The 20,230-nt window shown below is 40.1% G+C and overlaps 1 protein-coding gene across 3 annotated transcripts in view; it reads right to left on the reverse strand.

Moving 5' to 3' along the window:
- CLEC16A (C-type lectin domain containing 16A) overlaps positions 1-20,230 on the reverse strand; it is a 187,666-nt gene that overhangs the window by 165,907 nt on the left and 1,529 nt on the right. For all 3 annotated transcript variants that reach the window (XM_086472795.1, XM_086472794.1, XM_086472793.1), the window contains exons 2-8: positions 14,009-14,137; positions 12,538-12,671; positions 11,625-11,773; positions 10,871-10,976; positions 8,867-8,990; positions 7,793-7,967; positions 6,490-6,543 (exon numbers count right to left, since the gene is read on the reverse strand). In XM_086472795.1, the coding sequence (XP_086328921.1) occupies positions 6,490-6,543; positions 7,793-7,967; positions 8,867-8,990; positions 10,871-10,976; positions 11,625-11,773; positions 12,538-12,671; positions 14,009-14,137 (871 nt within the window). The remainder of the gene's footprint in view (positions 1-6,489; positions 6,544-7,792; positions 7,968-8,866; positions 8,991-10,870; positions 10,977-11,624; positions 11,774-12,537; positions 12,672-14,008; positions 14,138-20,230) is intronic.

Below are 20,230 nucleotides of genomic sequence, written 5' to 3' on the forward strand. Positions count from 1 at the left end.
GCCCCTGTGGAAACGAGGAAATCTAAGATGAAATCAGACCACTCAGTTAAGAAAGGAGGGCCCTCAGAACCTGCAGGCGAGCCAGTGGTTGAGATAATCACAGAGTCCCTGACGTACGACAGTCTCCGTAATCTGCACAAAGACATCGTACGGCGGGGGCGTGAGGCTTTTACAACCTGGTTACTTCGGGTTTGGGATCTTATGGGTACGGGTGTGCAACTGGATGGCAGTGAGGCAAGGAATTTGGGACCCTTGACTCAGGACTCAGGTGTCAATCTGGTATTTGTAAGGGAGCCAGGGACCCTTTCCCTCTGGGAGCGGCTTTTAATGAGTGTGAGAGAGAGGTTTGTCCACAGAGAGAGAATGCAGGAGCACCATCATAGAATGCGCTGGAAGACCCTTGAGGAAGGGATCCAGCAGCTGAGAGAAGTGGCAGTATTGGAGGTACTCTTTGGGAGGGATGGACAGCATGGTAATGACCCTGACAAAGTCAGGTGCACAGGGCAAATGTTGTGGAATCTGGCAACTCTAGGGCCATCCGAATACTCCACCTTCATTGCAATGATTAATGCAGATAACGACCGAGAGACAGTGGGTTCTGTCACGAGCAAGCTTAGAAATTTTGAAAGCATGATCAATGGCCCAATGCAGGCTAACGTTTCTGCTGTGATTAAGAGCCTACAAGAGGAGATGAGGGAAATAAAGCAGGAGGTGAGGAGGAGCAGTTCCCATTTGGCACCGGTACAAGTCACAGGCCCCAAAGTCGGAGCCCAACGTCCCCCAGCTAGAGGGAGAGGGTACACCCCACGAGCTGAGCTATGGTACTTCCTGCGTGACCATGGGGAAGACATGGGAAGGTGGGATGGGAAACCCACTTCTGTCCTGGCAGCACGGGTGCGTCAACTCAAGGAGGGAAACACTAACCGGGGGAGTAACACTAAAGTGAAGGTAGCCTCAACCTCCCAGGACCGAGCTGCCAGATATTACAGAAGGGAGGATGATCTGACAGATCCCCTTGAAGGAACCTCTAGTATGTATGTCCAGGAAGGGAATGGTAACCAGTGCTAGAGGGGCCCTGCCTCTAGCCAGGGAGAGGCACGGGAAAACCGGATATTTTGGACGGTGTGGATCCGATGGCCTGGCACGTCAGAGCCACAAAAATACAAAGCGTTAGTTGATACTGGTGCGCAGTGTACCCTAATGCCATCGGGACATGTGGGGGCAGAACCTGTTTCCATTGCCGGGGTAACGGGGGGATCGCAGCAATTGACTCTGTTGGAAGCCGAGGTGAGCCTTACTGGGAAGGAGTGGCAGAAACATCCGATTGTGACTGGCCCAGAGGCCCCGTGTATTCTGGGCATAGACTTCCTCCGGAACGGCTATTACAAGGACCCAAAAGGTCTCAGGTGGGCATTTGGGATAGCTGCTGTGGAGGCAGAGAGCATTAGGCAATTGAACACCTTGCCCGGACTATCAGAAAACCCATCTGCAGTAGGACTCTTGAAGGTGGAAGAGCAACAAGTGCCAATTGCCACCTCAACAGTGCACCGCCGGCAGTATCGGACGAATCGAGATGCCGTGATCCCCATCCACAAAATGATCCGCGAGCTGGAGAGTCAAGGGGTGGTCAGCAAGACCCACTCACCCTTCAACAGCCCCATTTGGCCTGTGCGCAAGTCTGACGGAGAATGGAGATTGACTGTGGACTATCGTGGCTTGAATGAAGTGACTCCACCGTTGAGCGCTGCCGTGCCGGACATGCTGGAACTCCAGTACGAGCTGGAGTCCAAGGCAGCAAAGTGGTATGCCACTATTGACATTGCCAATGCTTTTTTCTCCATTCCTCTGGCAGCAGAATGTAGGCCTCAGTTTGCCTTCACCTGGAGGGGCGTACAGTACACCTGGAACCGACTGCCCCAGGGGTGGAAGCACAGTCCCACCATCTGCCATGGACTGATCCAGGCTGCACTGGAAAAGGGTGAAGCTCCGGAACATCTGCAGTACATCGATGACATCATTGTGTGGGGGAACACAGCAAAGGAAGTATTTGGGAAAGGAGAGAAGATCATCCAGATTCTCCTGGAAGCTGGTTTTGCCATCAAGAAGAGCAAAGTCAAGGGACCTGCCCGAGAGATCCAGTTCCTGGGGGTAAAGTGGCAAGACGGACGGCGTCAGATCCCCACCGAGGTCATCAATAAGATCACTGCAATGTCTCCACCAACCAGCAAGAAGGAAACACAGGCTTTCCTAGGCGCCATAGGTTTTTGGAGAATGCACATTCCTGAGTACAGCCAGATCGTGAGCCCTCTGTACCTGGTTACCCGCAAGAAGAACAATTTCCACTGGGGCCCTGAACAGCAACAAGCTTTTGCCCAAATCAAGCGGGAGATCGCTCATGCGCTAGCCCTTGGCCCAGTCAGGACGGGACCAGAGGTGAGGAACGTGCTCTACTCTGCGGCCGGGAACAATGGTTTGTCCTGGAGCCTTTGGCAGAAGGTGCCTGGAGAGACTCGTGGCCGACCACTGGGATTCTGGAGTCGAAGTTATAGAGGGTCTGAGGCCAACTACACTCCCACAGAGAAGGAAATCCTAGCAGCCTATGAAGGAGTCCAAGCTGCCTCGGAAGTGATTGGCACCGAAGCACAACTCCTCCTGGCACCCCGACTACCGGTGCTGGGGTGGATGTTTAAAGGAAAGGTTCCCTCCACCCACCACGCCACTGACGCCACATGGAGCAAATGGATTGCCCTCATCACACAGCGCGCCCGTATTGGAAACCCAAATCGCCCTGGGATTTTGGAGATAATTACGAACTGGCCGGAAGGTGAAGACTTTGGCCTCACTGACGAAGAGGAGCAGGAACAAGTGATGCGGGCTGAAGAAGCTCCACCGTACAACCAACTACCAGCAGAGGAAACACGATATGCTCTTTTCACTGACGGTTCCTGTCGCATCGTAGGGATGAACCGGAAGTGGAAAGCAGCCGTATGGAGCCCCACACGACAGGTCGCACAAGCTACTGAAGGAGAAGGTGGATCAAGTCAACTTGCTGAACTCAAAGCCGTTCAACTGGCCCTGGACATTGCTGGAAGAGAGAAGTGGCCAAAGCTCTACCTTTATACTGATTCATGGATGGTAGCCAATGCTCTGTGGGGCTGGCTGGAAAGGTGGAAAAAGGCCAACTGGCAGCGTAGGGGAAAACCAGTCTGGGCTGCTGATGAGTGGAAAGATATTGCCACTCGGGTAAAGAAGCTACCTGTGAGGGTCCGTCATGTAGATGCTCATGTCCCCAGGAGTCGGGCTAACGAAGAACATCGTAACAACGAACAGGTAGATCAGGCTGCAAAAATAGAGGTGTCCCAGATAGACTTAGATTGGCAACATAAAGGAGAGCTGTTCTTAGGTCGATGGGCCCATGATGCCTCAGGCCATCAAGGCAGAGAGGCCACTTATAAATGGGCACGGGACCGAGGGGTGGATCTAACCATGAACAGTATCTCCCAGGTTATCCAAGACTGTGAGACCTGCGCTGCAATCAAGCAGGCCAAGCGGGTGAAGCCTCTGTGGTACGGTGGACGATGGTCGAAGTACAGGTATGGGGAAGCCTGGCAAATTGACTACATCACTCTTCCCCAAACCCGTCAAGGCAAGCGCTACGTGCTGACCATGGTGGAAGCAACCACTGGGTGGCTGGAGACCTACCCTGTGCCTCATGCTACTGCCCGGAACACCATCTTGGGCCTGGAAAAGCAAGTTCTTTGGAGACACGGCACCCCTGAGAGAATCGAGTCAGACAACGGGACACATTTCAAGAACAGCCTCATAAGCACTTGGGCCAGAGAACACGGAATCGAATGGATATATCATATCCCTTATCATGCACCAGCTGCCGGGAAAGTTGAACGGTGCAATGGGCTACTTAAGACTACCCTAAAAGCACTTGGAGGGGGGACTTTCAAAAATTGGGAACTGAACTTAGCAAAGGCCACCTGGATGGTCAATACCCGAGGGTCCATCAATCGAGCTGGTCCCGCCCAGTCTGGACCCTTGCACACAGTGGACGGAGATAAAGTCCCTGTGGTACACACGAGAGGTATGTTAGGAAAGACTGTTTGGATTAATCCCACATCAGGCAAAGGCACACCCCTCCGTGGGGTTGTTTTTGCTCAAGGACCTGGTTACACTTGGTGGGTAATGCAGAAAAATGGGGAAACCCGTTGTGTACCACAAGGAGACCTAATTTTAAGTGAGAACTCTGTGTAACGTTTCATTGTGTATATATGTATATATGTATCTGTAAGGGGGCATTGGGTTGGGTATGGTGCAGATGGTAATAGAATAAGGGGTGGATTATGTCCTGGGTTACAGTGTAAAATGTGCCAAAAGAAAAAAATATATTCTATTACCATCTTCAGGAGCTGTTGAGACCAGGTGGGGCGGTGCTCCCTGCCTCCCCCCTCTGGACTATCTCCTGTTACTGGGCACAACAATGCCTTATCGCCTGACCCATCGGTAACTCGCTCCTGGGCTATCTCCTGTTAATGGCCCATCAAGGAGCTGCCTCACGACTCCCCATCCCATTGTGAGATGCTCCGCCCGGGGAGGGGGGGGGAAGGAGCCAAGCAGTCCATGCCAAATAAAAACGGAGATTTTGAACACCCTAGCCGCCTTTCTTCCACTGGATTCCCAGAGGAGCTTTTCCCCCCACCTGAGTTCCAGAGGACGAGAGCTACCTGCCGACCACTGGACCTTCGGAGGAAGACCAGACTCTTTTACCTGATCGCTGCTTCCACAGAACTACACTCATCACTTCAGGAGGACTGCAGCCAGCATCTTATCGGACTGCTACTGCCACCCTAACAGGGGGTCAGGTTGTATTCCTGACTCTTGTCAGTGTAAACTAGTGGGTTGTTTGTTTTTTCCCTGCCTTGTGTTATATACATATATATATTAGTAAAGAACTGTTATTCCTATTCCCCATATCTTTGCCTGAAGGCCCGTTAATTTCAAAATTATAATAGTTTGGAGGGAAGGGGGTTACACTCTCCATTTCAAGGGAGGCTCCTGCCTTCCTCCACAGACACCTGTCTTTTCAAACCAAGACAGCCTGGTATCAACAACAGAAACAGTTAAGAAGGTTTTTCAAATACTCAGTGTACACTTTTTCAGATCCCACTTCATCAAAGACAGACTTTAGGTTAAGAAGAGCTGGAAAAAGATGCATTTCTGCCAGTTAGAGAAAAAGTAGCTTGATTTTCTACATCACATCCCATTCTGATATACAAAATTTGATCCAAATTCTTTATGGTTAGGAAAAAAGTTCCATCTTCTTTATTAAAACCAATAAAGAACATAGATGCAAATCTTGAAGTGATACCTAGCCAATACCTCCACTGAAATCAAAGAGGTCAACAACATACACAACCCTACGATGCAGATTCCTTTAATTACAAGAACCTGTTGTTCCCAAGGTTTTATCTGTGGTAAATAACTCCCACGCCACCACATTTTTTTTTAAGTTTAAATTAAGAAGCATCAAATTATATTATCCTGAAAAAAATCACATTTTTCAGAAAAGTTCACAAAAAAAGATGATGAAGTTATGGGCCAGACCATAATAAAATGACTAATGTAAAATTGTAAGTTCAAACAAAAAAACAAGTATAAAATACATGAATACAAGTCAAAACTATTTCCAAAGAACATAACTTAAGAAAACTAGTCTCATAGCAATGCACCAAAGACTACAGGGAGAAAAGATTACTTTTCTCTGCAATAGAAAAACAAAAAACAAAACCAAAAACCACTGTAAAGCTCTCTTCATTCAAAATCAAGTTCCCGAAAGAAAAGGAGGTGGGACTGCTAAAGGTAAGAAATAACAAGTACTTAATCACAAATTTAACGTATAGGCATAATGAAATTCAAATTGTGAGAAAGTTTGAGGTTCTAGGAGTGGTGGCTTTTTTTGATTTCGGGAGTTTGCTTGTTTTTTTTTTTTTTTTAAAAAAAAAAAAAAAAAAAAAAATCAAAAAACCCCATGAGATCATCGTTTCTTTTATTTTCCAAAGAGGAAAATTCAAACCTGGAATCTTCCATAGCTTAAGCAGATTCAAAGTGCAATACAGCATCTATCTAAATTTCACCCGAAATCGTACTAAATTCTGACTTAGCATGTTGCATGTCTCTATTATGCACCGTTTGTCACGTGGTGTACATGAACGACTATCACTGAAGGCTCTAAAGGCTACCCTGTTCTATGGGATGCTTGGAAGAATGATTTAACTTAAGTAAGAAGATACTTGGTCTGTCTATAAAAAGACAAATTATCTTGCTGCTTTTTTTAATTAAAGAAACCAATAGGTTTAAAACTTCATTTGCCAAATTATTTTTCATGGCTTTTCCAAAATAGAAGAAAATACAGTAATTTATAAACCAAAACATTACTGTAAATCATGTTCTGAAATAGGACAAAATACTTCAAATACTTACTTGAGAAAGAAGATAGAGAGAAACTTGGAGGCTTATTTTTGGACGCTCTCCACCCTATGGAAAAAACGTTATGAAAAACGCTGATTTATTTATACGAAGTTAAAGCATTTACACTGTTCAATATTTTAACAAAACTTAATATTGCATTGTTCCACATTCTGCTACAAAGTGTTCAGAAAGCATCATGCTCTTTAACATGTACTTCTTATGTACCATTTCAAATGAAGACCCTCTGAATAAGTATATCCCTTACTCTACATATTTTTAAAAAATTGCTATTGATTACCGTCTTTCACAGTCACTTCAGTAACTTAAATTTAACAGGTGAGTATCTGAGAAGTACATTGGTTTTCACTATGCTACTATTCCTTCAAAAAAGTACTTCTCATTTAACATTCATTAAAGTCTGCTCTAAAAATTAGCTCTTCAGAAACAATGAAATATTGGCCACATAATAAAACCACATTCTTGACAGACACATCTCTAAACCAAGTAAATCACATTGGACAAAAACATTTGAAGTATAATTTGAGCACAACAGTGCTAAACTTATATACCAGTAGTAATGAAAATGTTTCTAAACATAAGTTCATGATACTTTAAAAACCATCACCAAATAAATTAATGAGTTGTTTCACGAGGTAAGAACTGCCCGATTTTATGATAGCAAGTATCTCTGACCTCATGGTAATGGACACATCTGCCTGAAAACAGGAGAACAAGCAGATTTTTGTACATGTGTGGATGGAAACCTAGAATAGCTGAAATGAAAGTAAAAGTCAGGAAGTCTGCTTCACCCTATTTCAATGGCCTTATCAATGTCAAGACGAGCAGCTGATCGTTATTCAATCTTCAGTGCACACACATAATATACTGAATTCATTAACTTGCAAGAAGCCTGACCTCTGTCAATGAAAGTATGCTGTGATTCACAAAGCATTGTGTATCTTAAGACCAACACCACTACAGAAGATTACAGGGGAGGGCGGAATAGAAATAAACTGAACAGTGAATTTATTTTTTTTAAAAAGACAAGTGAATACAGGAACCTGTACACATGTTTTAAAAGAACAGTTTCTATTTCATTAAAAATTAGCTTTCCACTAAATTTAAAGGCTATGCTTTAAAAATAAATTCAACTATACCACATTCAAACACAGCTTATCTGCAAATAGAAGAATCAAGTATCAAAACCAAAAGCTGACATTTTCTACCTGGATTCTTACATCATGGAAGACTTGCGCATATACTGGGAAAGGGTATTACACCTTCAAGACTTAATTGCTTGCAGGTATTAGCCTACCTTATCTTGATTCACTAAGGAATACACGTAGAGTGGAAGAAAGAGCCTATTAAGTAGGTGGTCTGTCAGCACATCATTTAAAAATTCACAGTTAATGATAAGGATATCATTAAGGTAATGTAAATGATCAAGATGTTCTGCTACCAGGTCACTCAGTTTGCCCCTATTTCTGTGCCTGAAAAAGAGAGCAGAAAACATCTCAGACACAATTAATTGTCAAAGTCTTAAAAACTTAAAGGTAAGAATATATGTCCATCCATTCCACAGATCAACTATCTAAAGATGTTTTCAGTAAAGTCAACTAATGCAGCTAGCCAACAATATTCAGGCTCATATGTGCTTTAGGATGCACATACCAAGTTTTCCCACAAGTTTTCAGAAGCAAGGTTTTTTACAAAAATTTGCTTTCCACTGCCAGAGACTTTTCACAAGCCAACCATTAAAAAAAAGGGTAAGATTTGTTTCAAAAAATAAATGAATAAATCTATGTTGTATTAAATATCTACTTCTTCACTTTAAGAAAGCAAGAAACAGCCACCCATTTAAGGTGGGGGCGGGAAGGCAAACCAAGAATAACTTGAATCAATAAAATATTTCTGTCGTTGATAGTGGAATATTACACAGGAATTTCTGGTCTGACAGTTCACACATCAAAGTTCACCTTTCCAGTTTAATTTTTTTTCCTAGAATCTTTTCAGAAAGCTGTTCTACTGAAATGATACACAGAAAAGGAACATAAAAAAGACAAAATTAATAAGACTGAGAAGTACAAAATACCTTGCATGTCTCCTGGGTATCTACTAAATTTAGCAGAATTAAAACAAAGCTGAAGAAAAAGCATGTGGCCAAATGCCAATTTACCTGTACAGATATTAGCAGAGACGGGGCACACAGCACTAACCACTATTAATTCAAAGAATCACTAAAAAATTTTGCAAGAATGAAAAGCCAGGACTGTCTACAAGGGAACGTATTCAGAATCTAACTTAACTGGACTACTACAGACAAAATAAGGATAATATCAACATCTGGAAAAGCATTTCCATTCAATACCCAGCATCTGTAAAAGCTTACTCTTCGTCAGTCTGCACACAGTTATCCAGTTCTATCACGTGGCTTCCAATAAACCAAACAAGGTTGGAGAAATAAGGGACAGCAGTTTTATCTCTAATGTAATGCAGCATAGGTTGGTTGTCCACTGAAGAGAAATTGTTAATAAGAAAAATCAGTTGCTATTTTTTTAAAATTAATTTTTAAAAAATACAATAAAGTATCTTCTGAATTTTAATTACATGCTACCTTTTCATATGAGTATATACCATACATGATCTTATGCATGAAATGGACATCTACAAAAGCATCACATCAATTCTTAATTGACTTGAATGAGCCCAATATTGACATATTTACATAGGTCTGACAATAAACAAATCTAGTAGAATTCAGAAAGGTTTTTTTGGCACATTCTTTTTAATAAAGAAGAAAAAAGCGCAGAAGAATAAAGCAGTAATGCTGAAAGTCAAGCTAGACTTACATGACACTGCAATAAGGAACACAGGAATCATCAGTGAAGGAAGGGCAAAAGAAACAGACAACAGTTAACAGGATTAGGAACTGGGATAGTGGCATCCTCCAAAAGGGTTTAAAAAGCTAAAGCATAAAGCATCTAAACTAAAAGATACAGGGTAGGTGTTAGATCAGAATATATGCGAATAGTCAGAAAATTAAGAAACCTGAACGTCTGAGCCGCATTTTTTCAACTCTAACCTGTATATCACTACAATATTCAACGAAAATTCTAGACAAACATAGGGGTTTTTTACCATCAAAATATTTAGTTACATAAATATATAACAAATAGATTATGAAGCCTGCACTTCACTCTTTTGTGAGCGCATATTTGGGTTCACAGGCCCTTGAAGTAGAAAACAAGTACCAACGGCCCGTTTCTCAACATACAAAAAAAAGACGTTTTGTTCCTTGCATTCAACACAATAAAGAACCTATCTGCTATGTAGGCAAGCAAATTCTCCATTGTTTTAAAAGATATCTTATATTCTTCTATGAGGAAGACTGTCATCAAATCACTACTTCTCCTAACTGACAGGGAGTTGTGTAAATTCAAAATGTAATTTAATTTAAAATGGATTAAAGAAAAAGAAGATTTGCACGAACATATTCCATAAGACCTTACAGCACGTGGATTTCAGAGGTAGAAGTTCTGAATACACACCAATTTTCCTACAAAGATAGTTGTGATATTTTCAGTCCATTACAGATTTTATAGACCTCAAGAAAAATTTAGGGGGAAGTGACTTTTGGACGTTGTCTAGCCCAAACCCACTCTCAAAGTAGCATGAACTTCAAAGTTCAACCAGGTTGCTAAGGGCCTTGTTGAGTTTTGAAGATCTCAAACAACACAGATTACTCAGTTTCTCTGGAAAACCTGTTGCAGTGCTTAACTATCCTCATTGTGATGTTTTTGTTTTTCTTTATCTCTTACTGGAATGTCCAGTACAGGAATTTGCAACTGCAACCTCCCGGCCTTCACTGGGAACCCCGGGGCAGAGTCTAGCTCTTCTTTAGACTGGATTGACTGCAGCACCTAGGAGCTCTATAATCATATTCTAATGCACTTCAAATCCAGAAGGAAGTTACGTAGCCAGCAAGGTTACTGCTTCTACACTGTAAAGCTCAAGTTCATAAGTAAAAAATACTTTATATTCTTAAAGCACTATGGTTTTGGGGTTGTTTTTTTTGTTTGTTTATTTTTATTTAAAAAACACATTCTGATCTCTGTTGGAAGGGAAGCTAAAGTTCCTTCCGTATGCTTGATACTCTCTTGGGTTTTTTAAATCAGTTTCATCTGTGAGGAAACACTACTATTTACAATTACATACTGCAGGTTTGGGGTTCTGTTTCATAAAAACCAAAACGTCTATCTGAAGCATGTCAACATGCTAAGCTTTTCAATCTCCTAAAATAGACAAAAACCTCTTAAACGTAAATAACTGAAAGTTAAACTATAATGAAACAAGCATTTCATACCCATGCTCTTCTAATACATAAAAAACATACCTTTGTAGACATTTAAAGTTATAGTCCTAACAGCAATCCTGACCATGCTTTCTGGGTGGTTAAAAAACTTAATAGCTTCAGTGTACAAAGCGAAGTCATTAGTGTGCTGTAACAAGAGGAAAGGAAGTATTTATGAATTAAACAAAACATGTACAGAATATTTGTTGGGATTCTGTATCAAAAAAATTTCATTTTTTACTCTGATATTTTTACCTTCTACTTAAGCAATCGAAATGATTTTACAATGCACAGTCAGCTCTATTTGTAGCTCTGCATTAAAACAAACTGCTTTAAGCGTCAGAGCTTTCCATGTTAACGCTACGCATGTTCAGTACTTTAACGCCCTCTTCTGGCAAAAAGTGGAATGGAGCGAGGAAAAAATCCATTTCAACTTTGGCCTTTGAATTGCTCAGGCTTTTTAGACTGCAACAGAAAAGATCCTGTTTATAAAAGCACAAGAAAACAAGGCATAACAAGTTGAATTCTCAAGGAAGTAGACTTCAGAAGTACTGAAACAGCCCGATACAACACTAACTTCCAGGTTTTGAGTTTATTATAGTTGTACGAGGACAATGACCCTCTTCATCATGCTTTTGCAGAGATCCCCACACATGAATTCTCAAACACTGATATTACCATTATAAAAATAAATGCAGGACATGCTGAGACAGACTAAATAGCATATGTGCCAAATTGCTGACAATTTCTAATTAAAGTCCTCTTATCGTTATACTCCAACTCTTTCTTCACTTACCTCATTATAAAAGAAATGTACTGTATGATTGTTGAGTTTCAGGGAAAGAGTTTTCAAAAATGATATGTAATATGCCATGATCTCCTCATCAGAAAAGTCAAATTTGTGGACAATAATAGAATTCACATAGTTATTAGACAGCAGGTAGTCTGAAAAACAAAGAGACATCATACAGGTTAACGGAAAGAAAAAATCATTATGCTGTATCTAAAGTACCAGCTAGCAACAAGTTACCTCATGCTTGAAGTTCCCAAATTTTAGACAAACTCCTCAAGTGACGGCTTCAAGCAGTCATGTATGGAAACTGTTCCTTACAAAGGTCTTTGCTCCTAAGACAACTGAGAATATATTTCACCTTCTGCAATGTATGTAGGCTTTGAAGCTAACAACACTTAAAACAACTCTCTTCCACCTGAAGTCATAAACTGTCTCAAAGACTTGTACATGACTTTCTCTTCATGATAGTTGTGGAGTACTTTAAGTATCAATTCTCCCTCTGCCCTCTTTACATGCTCCTAAAAACCCTGAAGTAAACAGAAGTGGCTGAACACCAGCCCCAATGGCGTCAGAACAGTTCCAGTACAAATTAGACAACAGAGTTCCACCACACAATCCCTGGCAGCAAGGCGAATATTTCAGACCACAACTAATTTGCTGACTTAACCCCTTAGAACATGCTAATAAGTCTTTCAGTAGTACCAAACAACTACTTTTGTACTATTCAAAATTTACATCAACAGGTATTAGGAAGTCAAATGATACTGTATTTTTGGTAGTGTTCCGTTAAAAAGATTGTTTGGAACTCATACAGTTGTTCTGTGAAGGGGCACTAGGACTAAATTTCATTAAATGAAAGGAAATTCAATCAAATCTTGATCACGTAATCCCAAATGGTTTAAAAGCGTGCCCTTACACAGCGATGTTTCATGACTGATGTTCTCAAAAAGGATGTTCAGAGTCTGCAGAAGCTGTACACATACGTAACGACCAGACTTCTGACGCAAGATGTTCAAGAAGAAAACAAACATATTCTTCTCCAAGAAAAAGCTGAAATAAAATAGAGGTGTCATTAAGTCACCTGCTGTATTTAACAGGAACATAATTTTACTAGGATCAGGGATGATTCCAGGCAAGTTTGACAAATAGCATGCTTTACATTCACGAAAAATTATTTTGCAAAGTTTTATCTGTGTAACAGAAGAGTATCTGCTGAAACCTTTAAATACTAACAAGGGCACTTAAACATTCAAATTATGCAGAAAACTGATGTCAAGAAATCAGGGCCTTTTTTTTTTGTTTAGTATACTCAATTTATCAGGCAGCTTCCCTACTTTGCAATCATAACTTTGAAGGGGAAAGCCTCTAAATGAAGGTTAATTTTTGTTCACTTGCCCCTTTTAAGCTAACACACCTTTGTCTTTAACCCCGTAGACCTTATTTTTGACCCACTTTAATGATTTCTTTTTTTTCCCCCTACACCAGAAGCAAGCATTTCATGGTTTATTGTACAATTCAAACAGTGCTTTTAAACCAGAAATGCATGCAATTTAAAGAGAACAGTGTGGGCTCTTTCCTACCAGGACATCACAAATACATAGGTATGAAAATTTTTTTATGTTAACTGCAGAAAAAGCTCCTCATTCCTAAAATTCTCCCAAGCACAGAAGACACTGAGGAATGTGATGGAGTTAACAGAATTGATATGAATAAGCAGAGTAACTTAATTTTCTTAGTTCATATCATAACCAATCACGTTGAAATCATCTTGTAAAAATAAACCCAGCCACTCCATAAATAAGTAATTAAAAAACACCCAACATCTTAGCTTTACTTACCTCAATAACAAACTGCCTTTATAAAAGAGCAAGTGTCTTGAAGCAAACAGCCAAGCAATGGGCATTAATAGACAGATTTACAACTGTAGTACTTGTTTTAAAGTTCATTTTTCTACCACGCTATTTTATGAGGATTAAAATAGATCTGAAAAAACCTCTAAATATCATAGCTAGAATAAGGTATCTATTTGTAGTATTGTATATAAATTAGAGTGAACAAATTAAAGTCACATGATATCAACAGATGTACTGAGTAACTCTGGGCCCTAAAATAGGTTAGATTTTGTATTTATATCAAAGATTTGATAGTCAAACAACAGCACCACTTGAAAGGGGCTCCGTACTTGGAAACTTTTTGGTTAACAGAAGCAAACTCTCAGTTTCTTTGTATGACAAGTATATGATCCTGCTTAGCAGTCTACTACAGGACATAGCTTTCTACCTACATTCAGAAAATAGCGTCTTGGAAGAGTTAACCTTTTGAACTACATCTCTATGCAACCCCAGCCATTCTTCAAACCAGAGTCAAAACTGCTTAGAAGTACTTACTCAAATACCGAGCTGTCATTCTGATCCCCCCATATAAGGATCTCTGTTATAGAACGAATAGTCTCCACCAGCAGGTTGCGGTTGTGATCTGTTACTGTTGTATTTTTAGTCAAAACATGATACATGTACCTAAAAGAAAAAATAATTACAAGTAATGTGCTATCCTGTCACTTTGACATGCACTATGTTTGTCTTTAGTCACTGTAAGTTAACATAGACACACACGTACACACACAGCACGTCTAATCATCGTACAATTTTAAAATCCTAAAATTTAATTTTAATACTGATGCAGAGAGAAAAGTAATTGTTAAACAGAATATGTGACAAATGAAACAAACCCATAACTAGCCAGGTGAGTTATGAATGCTTATGCATATATTAACATAGGACTAGAAATTATATAACACCTAATTGTCCCACGGTGCTTCTTACAGTAACCTAGTGAACCTCTTTGGAAGTCTGTTAAAGCCAAAGGAGTGATGAGCAACAAAATGGAGCAATAGAAGTAGCAGGTAAGCATGCAGTAGCTGATATGGCAAAGTGCAATTCTGGAACGAGGCACATGCAGATCTAACTAGAAAAGTTAGATCCCTTCTCATGTCTGCAGAGACACTTTACAGACTCAGGTCAATTTGATGGTTAATAACAAGGACTGTCAAAGACTATTCATTCATCTTGGCAAAGCTTAATCATCAGCTCTCCAGCCTTTCAAGCACAGAAATACTGAATGAAAAGGTAGCAAATTCCAGCTTTACCATCTCAAAGGTCAAGAGCTTAAGGCTGCCTAGTGAAGGTAAAAAAAAAAAAAAAAAAGTCTCTATTACACAGGCGACAGGAAGCTAAACAGAATTAGAAAGGCTTGTATTCCAAGTCTCAGAATTTTACTCCATCAAGGAAGTATCCCACCCCCACCCCCCCAAGTAAGATGTTACTTCAAAGATTACATCCCTTCGTCATAAATAAAAAAAAAAGGGGGGTGGAATTCTAATAAAAGCACAAGAATCACCACTGCTTTTCTGCTTCTCTCCGTCTTTTTTTTCTTTTATATAGTAATAAAGTAAAAGGATGGATGTAAGAAAGGCGCACAATTATGAATGTAATTAAAAATACAATCAGAGAAATTTCATGTCATTTTAAAACTGCAAGAGTTTAGATTACTAAACACAGATCATGTATTGCTATACTGCAATCTATTGAAAACCAGGGGTAACACCTGAGCATTCAGGATTATCTGGGCAACATACTCAAAAGTGTCTGGGAAGGAAGACTGATTTTCTGTACTACCAACCTTCCCATGAAAAGTGGAATTAATCAAAACTCCCAAGATCTCTTTTTGGGAAAACAGCCTGTGTGTCCTGATTCTGGGGCAGCCTATCATTGTTTTAGATTCCATGAAAGTTTGTTCAGTGATTTAGGTTGGAATTTTAGGACTCTTATTAGTACAATGAAGGAGTTTAGAAGTTCAAGAAGCCAATTTTTATGCAACAGACCCAAAGACGTCAGGCAGCTACTACGTAAAAGATAAAAATACCAATTTTGCCAAGCTACTGTAGGCTTCCAGGAAACACTGTGCATTTCTAAAAGAAAATTTTGGGGTGCCTAGTTTAAAGTAAGTTTCAGAAGTGTAGGTCAAAACCAGACTTGAAATCAGGCTCTTCTCGGCGATGGCCAATGACAGGACAAGGGGCAATGGGTGCAAGCTGGAGCACAGGAGGTTCCACATGAACATAAGGAAAAACTTTTTCACTGTGAGCGTGTCAGAGCACTGGAACAGGCTGCCCAGAGAGGTTGTGGAGTCTCCTTCTCTGGAGACATCCAAAACATGCCTGGACATGTTCCTTTATGACCTGCTCTTGGTGGTCCTGCTCTGGCAGTGGGGTTGGACTAGATGATCTTTCGAGGTCCCTTCCAACCCCTAACATTCTGTCATTCTGTGATTACAAAAAAAAACAGTTTACCCACCAATTCTATCTACACTAAAACTGAATTACTGCACAGGGCAAACACACAGCTGGAGACTAAAATGCCATTCAACTGAACACATAACAGGCTGTTCCAACTATTTATCTGACTTACAAAGAAAAAACAAGATACTACCTAGTTTCAGAACCTTTTGCATGCTTGAATTTAAAATAAGTTTGAGCATATTTGCAGTTCACTTAAACTTTGCAAAATTTGGTTTGGGGAGTCTTCAACCACTGAGCTGCCACTCAGTGGGCCAGAGCTTCACAGGACTTGTTGCAAGACTTAGTCCATCCTCACAAGCCATGCAGAAAGCAGAAGCTATTTCAGAGAAGTTTATTATGCTGTTATGGTAAAATGCTATATGCTTGCTGATCTTTATATCACTTAATCATCAAACAAAGATTTTACTGATTTGAGTACTGCCCAAGGATCCCAAGAGGTAAACAACTCTCAGAAGTTCACAGGTTTAACAAACTTGATGTACCACATGCTCCCTTCTCTTCCCTCCCGACCAAAAGCAGCAATGTGATAAAACCTACATCATATTGAGGCTAACCTAGCAGACAGCAGAGGAAAGAGGAAAAAAAAGGGAAGATATGGCAGGAGGGGGAAAGAGACTGGCTTTTCATACTCTCTCTTCAGTAAAAGAGTTTCTCTCCCTTTCCACACTGTTTTTTCCCCTTATAAATCAATACTCATCTTCCAAATCCAGAACAGAAACCACTCCGATTGAAACCACTCTAGCAAAAGTTGATTCATGGCTATCTCCTACAGTCATAACTGCCTGGTCACGTGCCACACCATAACAGAAGTCACTAAATAGCAAGTCAAAGAGCACCTGCAAATCCTCTTCAACTAATCTGAGGATCACAGTTCAGGATTCCTTCTATGGAGACTGACAGTGTGATGGTTCACCATGAAGACGTGAGAGTTTAAGCCTGACCACCTATGAGAATTCCCAGGGCTTTCTAGAAGAGTACTCTGCACACAAGCCCTTGTGGCACTATATGTATTATCAGGACAGTGAACCAAAAGACAGAGCAAAAACTAAGGTACTGCTCTGAGCATACATCAGTTAATGGAACAATGAACAGCTGAAGGCAGAAGGCAATTAAATCAGAACACTTCATTCCACAGCAATCTGTATAGTAAGTATTTTTCCTGAGAACACATATTTTTCCTGTGAACACATATTTCTCATTAATAAGTTACATTATACAAACTTAGGAATAAAGTTTACTCCAACAGCAGAACTCTGGGAATGGGAAGAATCGAATGGTATTACCTTAACTCAGGAGTCTATGGAACATCAAGCATTACAGATGCAAAAAGCAAGAAACATTTAAAAGTCAGGAATACATTCACTCCAAATTAATTTACATTCACTCCAAATTAATTTACTTAGCAAACCAAGGAACTTAGCAAATCAAGGAACTTTGCAGTAATGTTGATATTAACACACTGATGGCACTTAAGAGAAAACCTGGGCTTCACTTTCAAGCTATTCCTTTATCTACTCACTTGAAAATTAATGAGAAAACATGCACACACTTGTTTCTCTTACCAGACATGCAACATACTGTATCACGGCAATATCAAGTATCACACAAAACCAGTATTTTTACATTTACATAAATCCTTAAAGCCTATCTTTAAATGCTGATTACAAAAGGGCCAAGTTCATGTTCCAAAACGCTAAATCTTCAAAGAGGAGGTTGTCATCTCAACCTCTCTATACCTGAAGACTTGGTTCAAACAAACAAATACCCACCACGCAGAAAGCGTCAAAGCACCTCATACCGTCAAAATCAGTGAGAAATTTTGCCAGCAACTGAGCAAGACAAACAAAATTCTGAACATTTTTCTAGTAAGAAGCCATGCTCAAAGGGATAACATAATTCATGAATATAGAAAGTGTATATTAATAACTTTCCTGCTTATTACTTACAAAAATACACTAAAACAGACAAGAGTTTAGGAAGTCAAGCACTCAAATTAAAAACCCCAGACTTAACCATAACAGGCTTGCTTCTTCATGCTGCTTTTAACTATGTAATTACATATGGGTCTCACACAGGAAACTCAACCTATAGCATGCAGGGTACTTCAGGAAATGAATCAGCTGTGAAACAAGTCTTCAGCTACACAGGTTTATGGACACTACATCTGACCAAGTCATGAGAAATGCTCAGCACCTGACTCTAATGGTATAAAACCTTTTGTGCAATCAGTATGCAATTAAAATAGCAAGTGTAGAAGCAACAATAGGAAACATACTTGAAGGTAACAGGGTTATGGAAAGTATCTCTTAGCAAAGCAGAGATGCTTCTAGAGAGATACAAAGCTTAAGTTCCAAAGCCTTTCACTTTAGCAGGAACACCAGAGATCTCATCAGATGAACTCTTCAGAAATATCACCACTTAAATACTGGGGAAAGTGACATAAATCCTCTTCATCCATTCCAATGCAAAGTCAAAGTTTGTAGACAGATGGGGGAAGGAGATACAGTTATGCTCTCAAGGAGATTCAAGTATGCATCTGCTAAGGTTAGGGTATCCTGAACTGAGCAATACGAAAGACTTTTTGCTACTTTAAGCACAGGTCACAGCTCCTAAGGTGAGGAGCTGCAGAAACAGAGTACAGTGACTATCAGTCAGCACCTGCAGAGAGCTGTAAGAAACCCTGACCTACACAAGAACGCCTGGCTTATGTGCAAAGGTAGGCCACAAGAGAAAGAAGAGCACTAACTTCAAGTTTGTTTAGCAAGCCAGGCTGTTGCCTAAAACCACCTTGAGGTACTTGCTTTAGAACTGGAAGCATATGATAAATGGAACAGAGGACTGCATAAAGTGGGGGGAAAAAGGTCTCATTTTAAACTGCTGATGCCACCTTTATGAAGTGGATTCTGGCCTTGTTTCAGACACCATCTCACGTAAAGAGAAACAAGCCTTTTCAGACCATTTTCACAAGCAATCACCAATATTGTTCCTGCTTCCAGATTATTTAGGCTTTCTCCATTTATTAAGTTATTGACATTCCCTCAATTACTAACCAAAGGTCACAAAAAATATTGAGTTCTCTGAAAAATAATTGTCAGAAGCACTCACGCAGTGCATAGTATTGTTTCATAACCTCTCTAGACCGCAGTTCAGAAAGGAGGTATGAGAAAGCTGGATTAAACTGTAACTGGTCTTTTTCACTACACCAAGAGACTGTGTCAAAACACTCAACACAAACAGCCTCATCATTTTCCTTTACCCAATCCATTCTACAGCATGTTTGCAGAAAGACTGAATAGTAAAATTTCAAAAGCAAGCCTCAAAAAAACTGCATTAAAGCTTACAGGAAAGGAAATTTCAGATCCAACATTTACTGACAAACAGCAGTAACTCTCTCAGTATTACTAAACAGGTGTATTGTTTACAATTTAGACTAAACTCTACATCATGCATGTTAAAACTCAAAAATATTCCAATACGGATAGCCCAGGCTAATTTCATTCTTGTAACATAGCACAACACACCTGTTTTAGGCTAAGCGAACTTGTCATAGCAAGGTTGGAGCATTCTACTCAACTCATTCACATAGAACACAATGGGGTTTTGACAAGCTGAACAGATGAGAATGCAGATGAGATGAGACTCACAAGATGGTGAGTTTAACAAGACTGACTTACTTTCATGACCCCAAAATAAAGGTCCTTTGCCATTTTTCCTTCTGTTGTTTTACACACTTCAACTGCTACCTTAGAAAAGCCCTACATTTCACTTTACCACTAGGTAGGTACCTTGGCTGTTGACATCCAGCTAGAAACCGAAATTCATACAGCCTAGTTAAACACTTAAAATATACATAGTCTAAACAGATCAAAGGTCTTGGCTGTCCTTTACATACTACCATTTTAGATTCTATAATTAAAGAAATCACATGCAAAAAAAAGCAAGCAAACCAAAGCTAGCATTTTAGTAGAGAACTATATACTTCAATTCTCAGATAAGAAGTCAAGCACAAGCCACAACATTTATAGCCTAATTCCCTTTCGCTGCAAATCAAACAGGATATTTTTTCTACCCTCTGTGGCCCTGAGAAAACATATGATCATGTTTTTCTTGCCTGAAAGATTCTAACATCTGAAAGTCTACCTCTCACCAGCCTACTTTTCTAAACTTAAACTAATTTTTTTCAGATTTCACCATGTATCAGCATTCTGGCTCTATCTTCAAATGTAATATCAAAATCAGATAGATCAAAAGC

This window comes from Leptosomus discolor, chromosome 14 (genome assembly GCF_034619465.1).
Source record: "Leptosomus discolor isolate bLepDis1 chromosome 14, bLepDis1.hap2, whole genome shotgun sequence".
NCBI classification, from domain to species: Eukaryota; Metazoa; Chordata; class Aves; order Leptosomiformes; family Leptosomidae; genus Leptosomus; species Leptosomus discolor.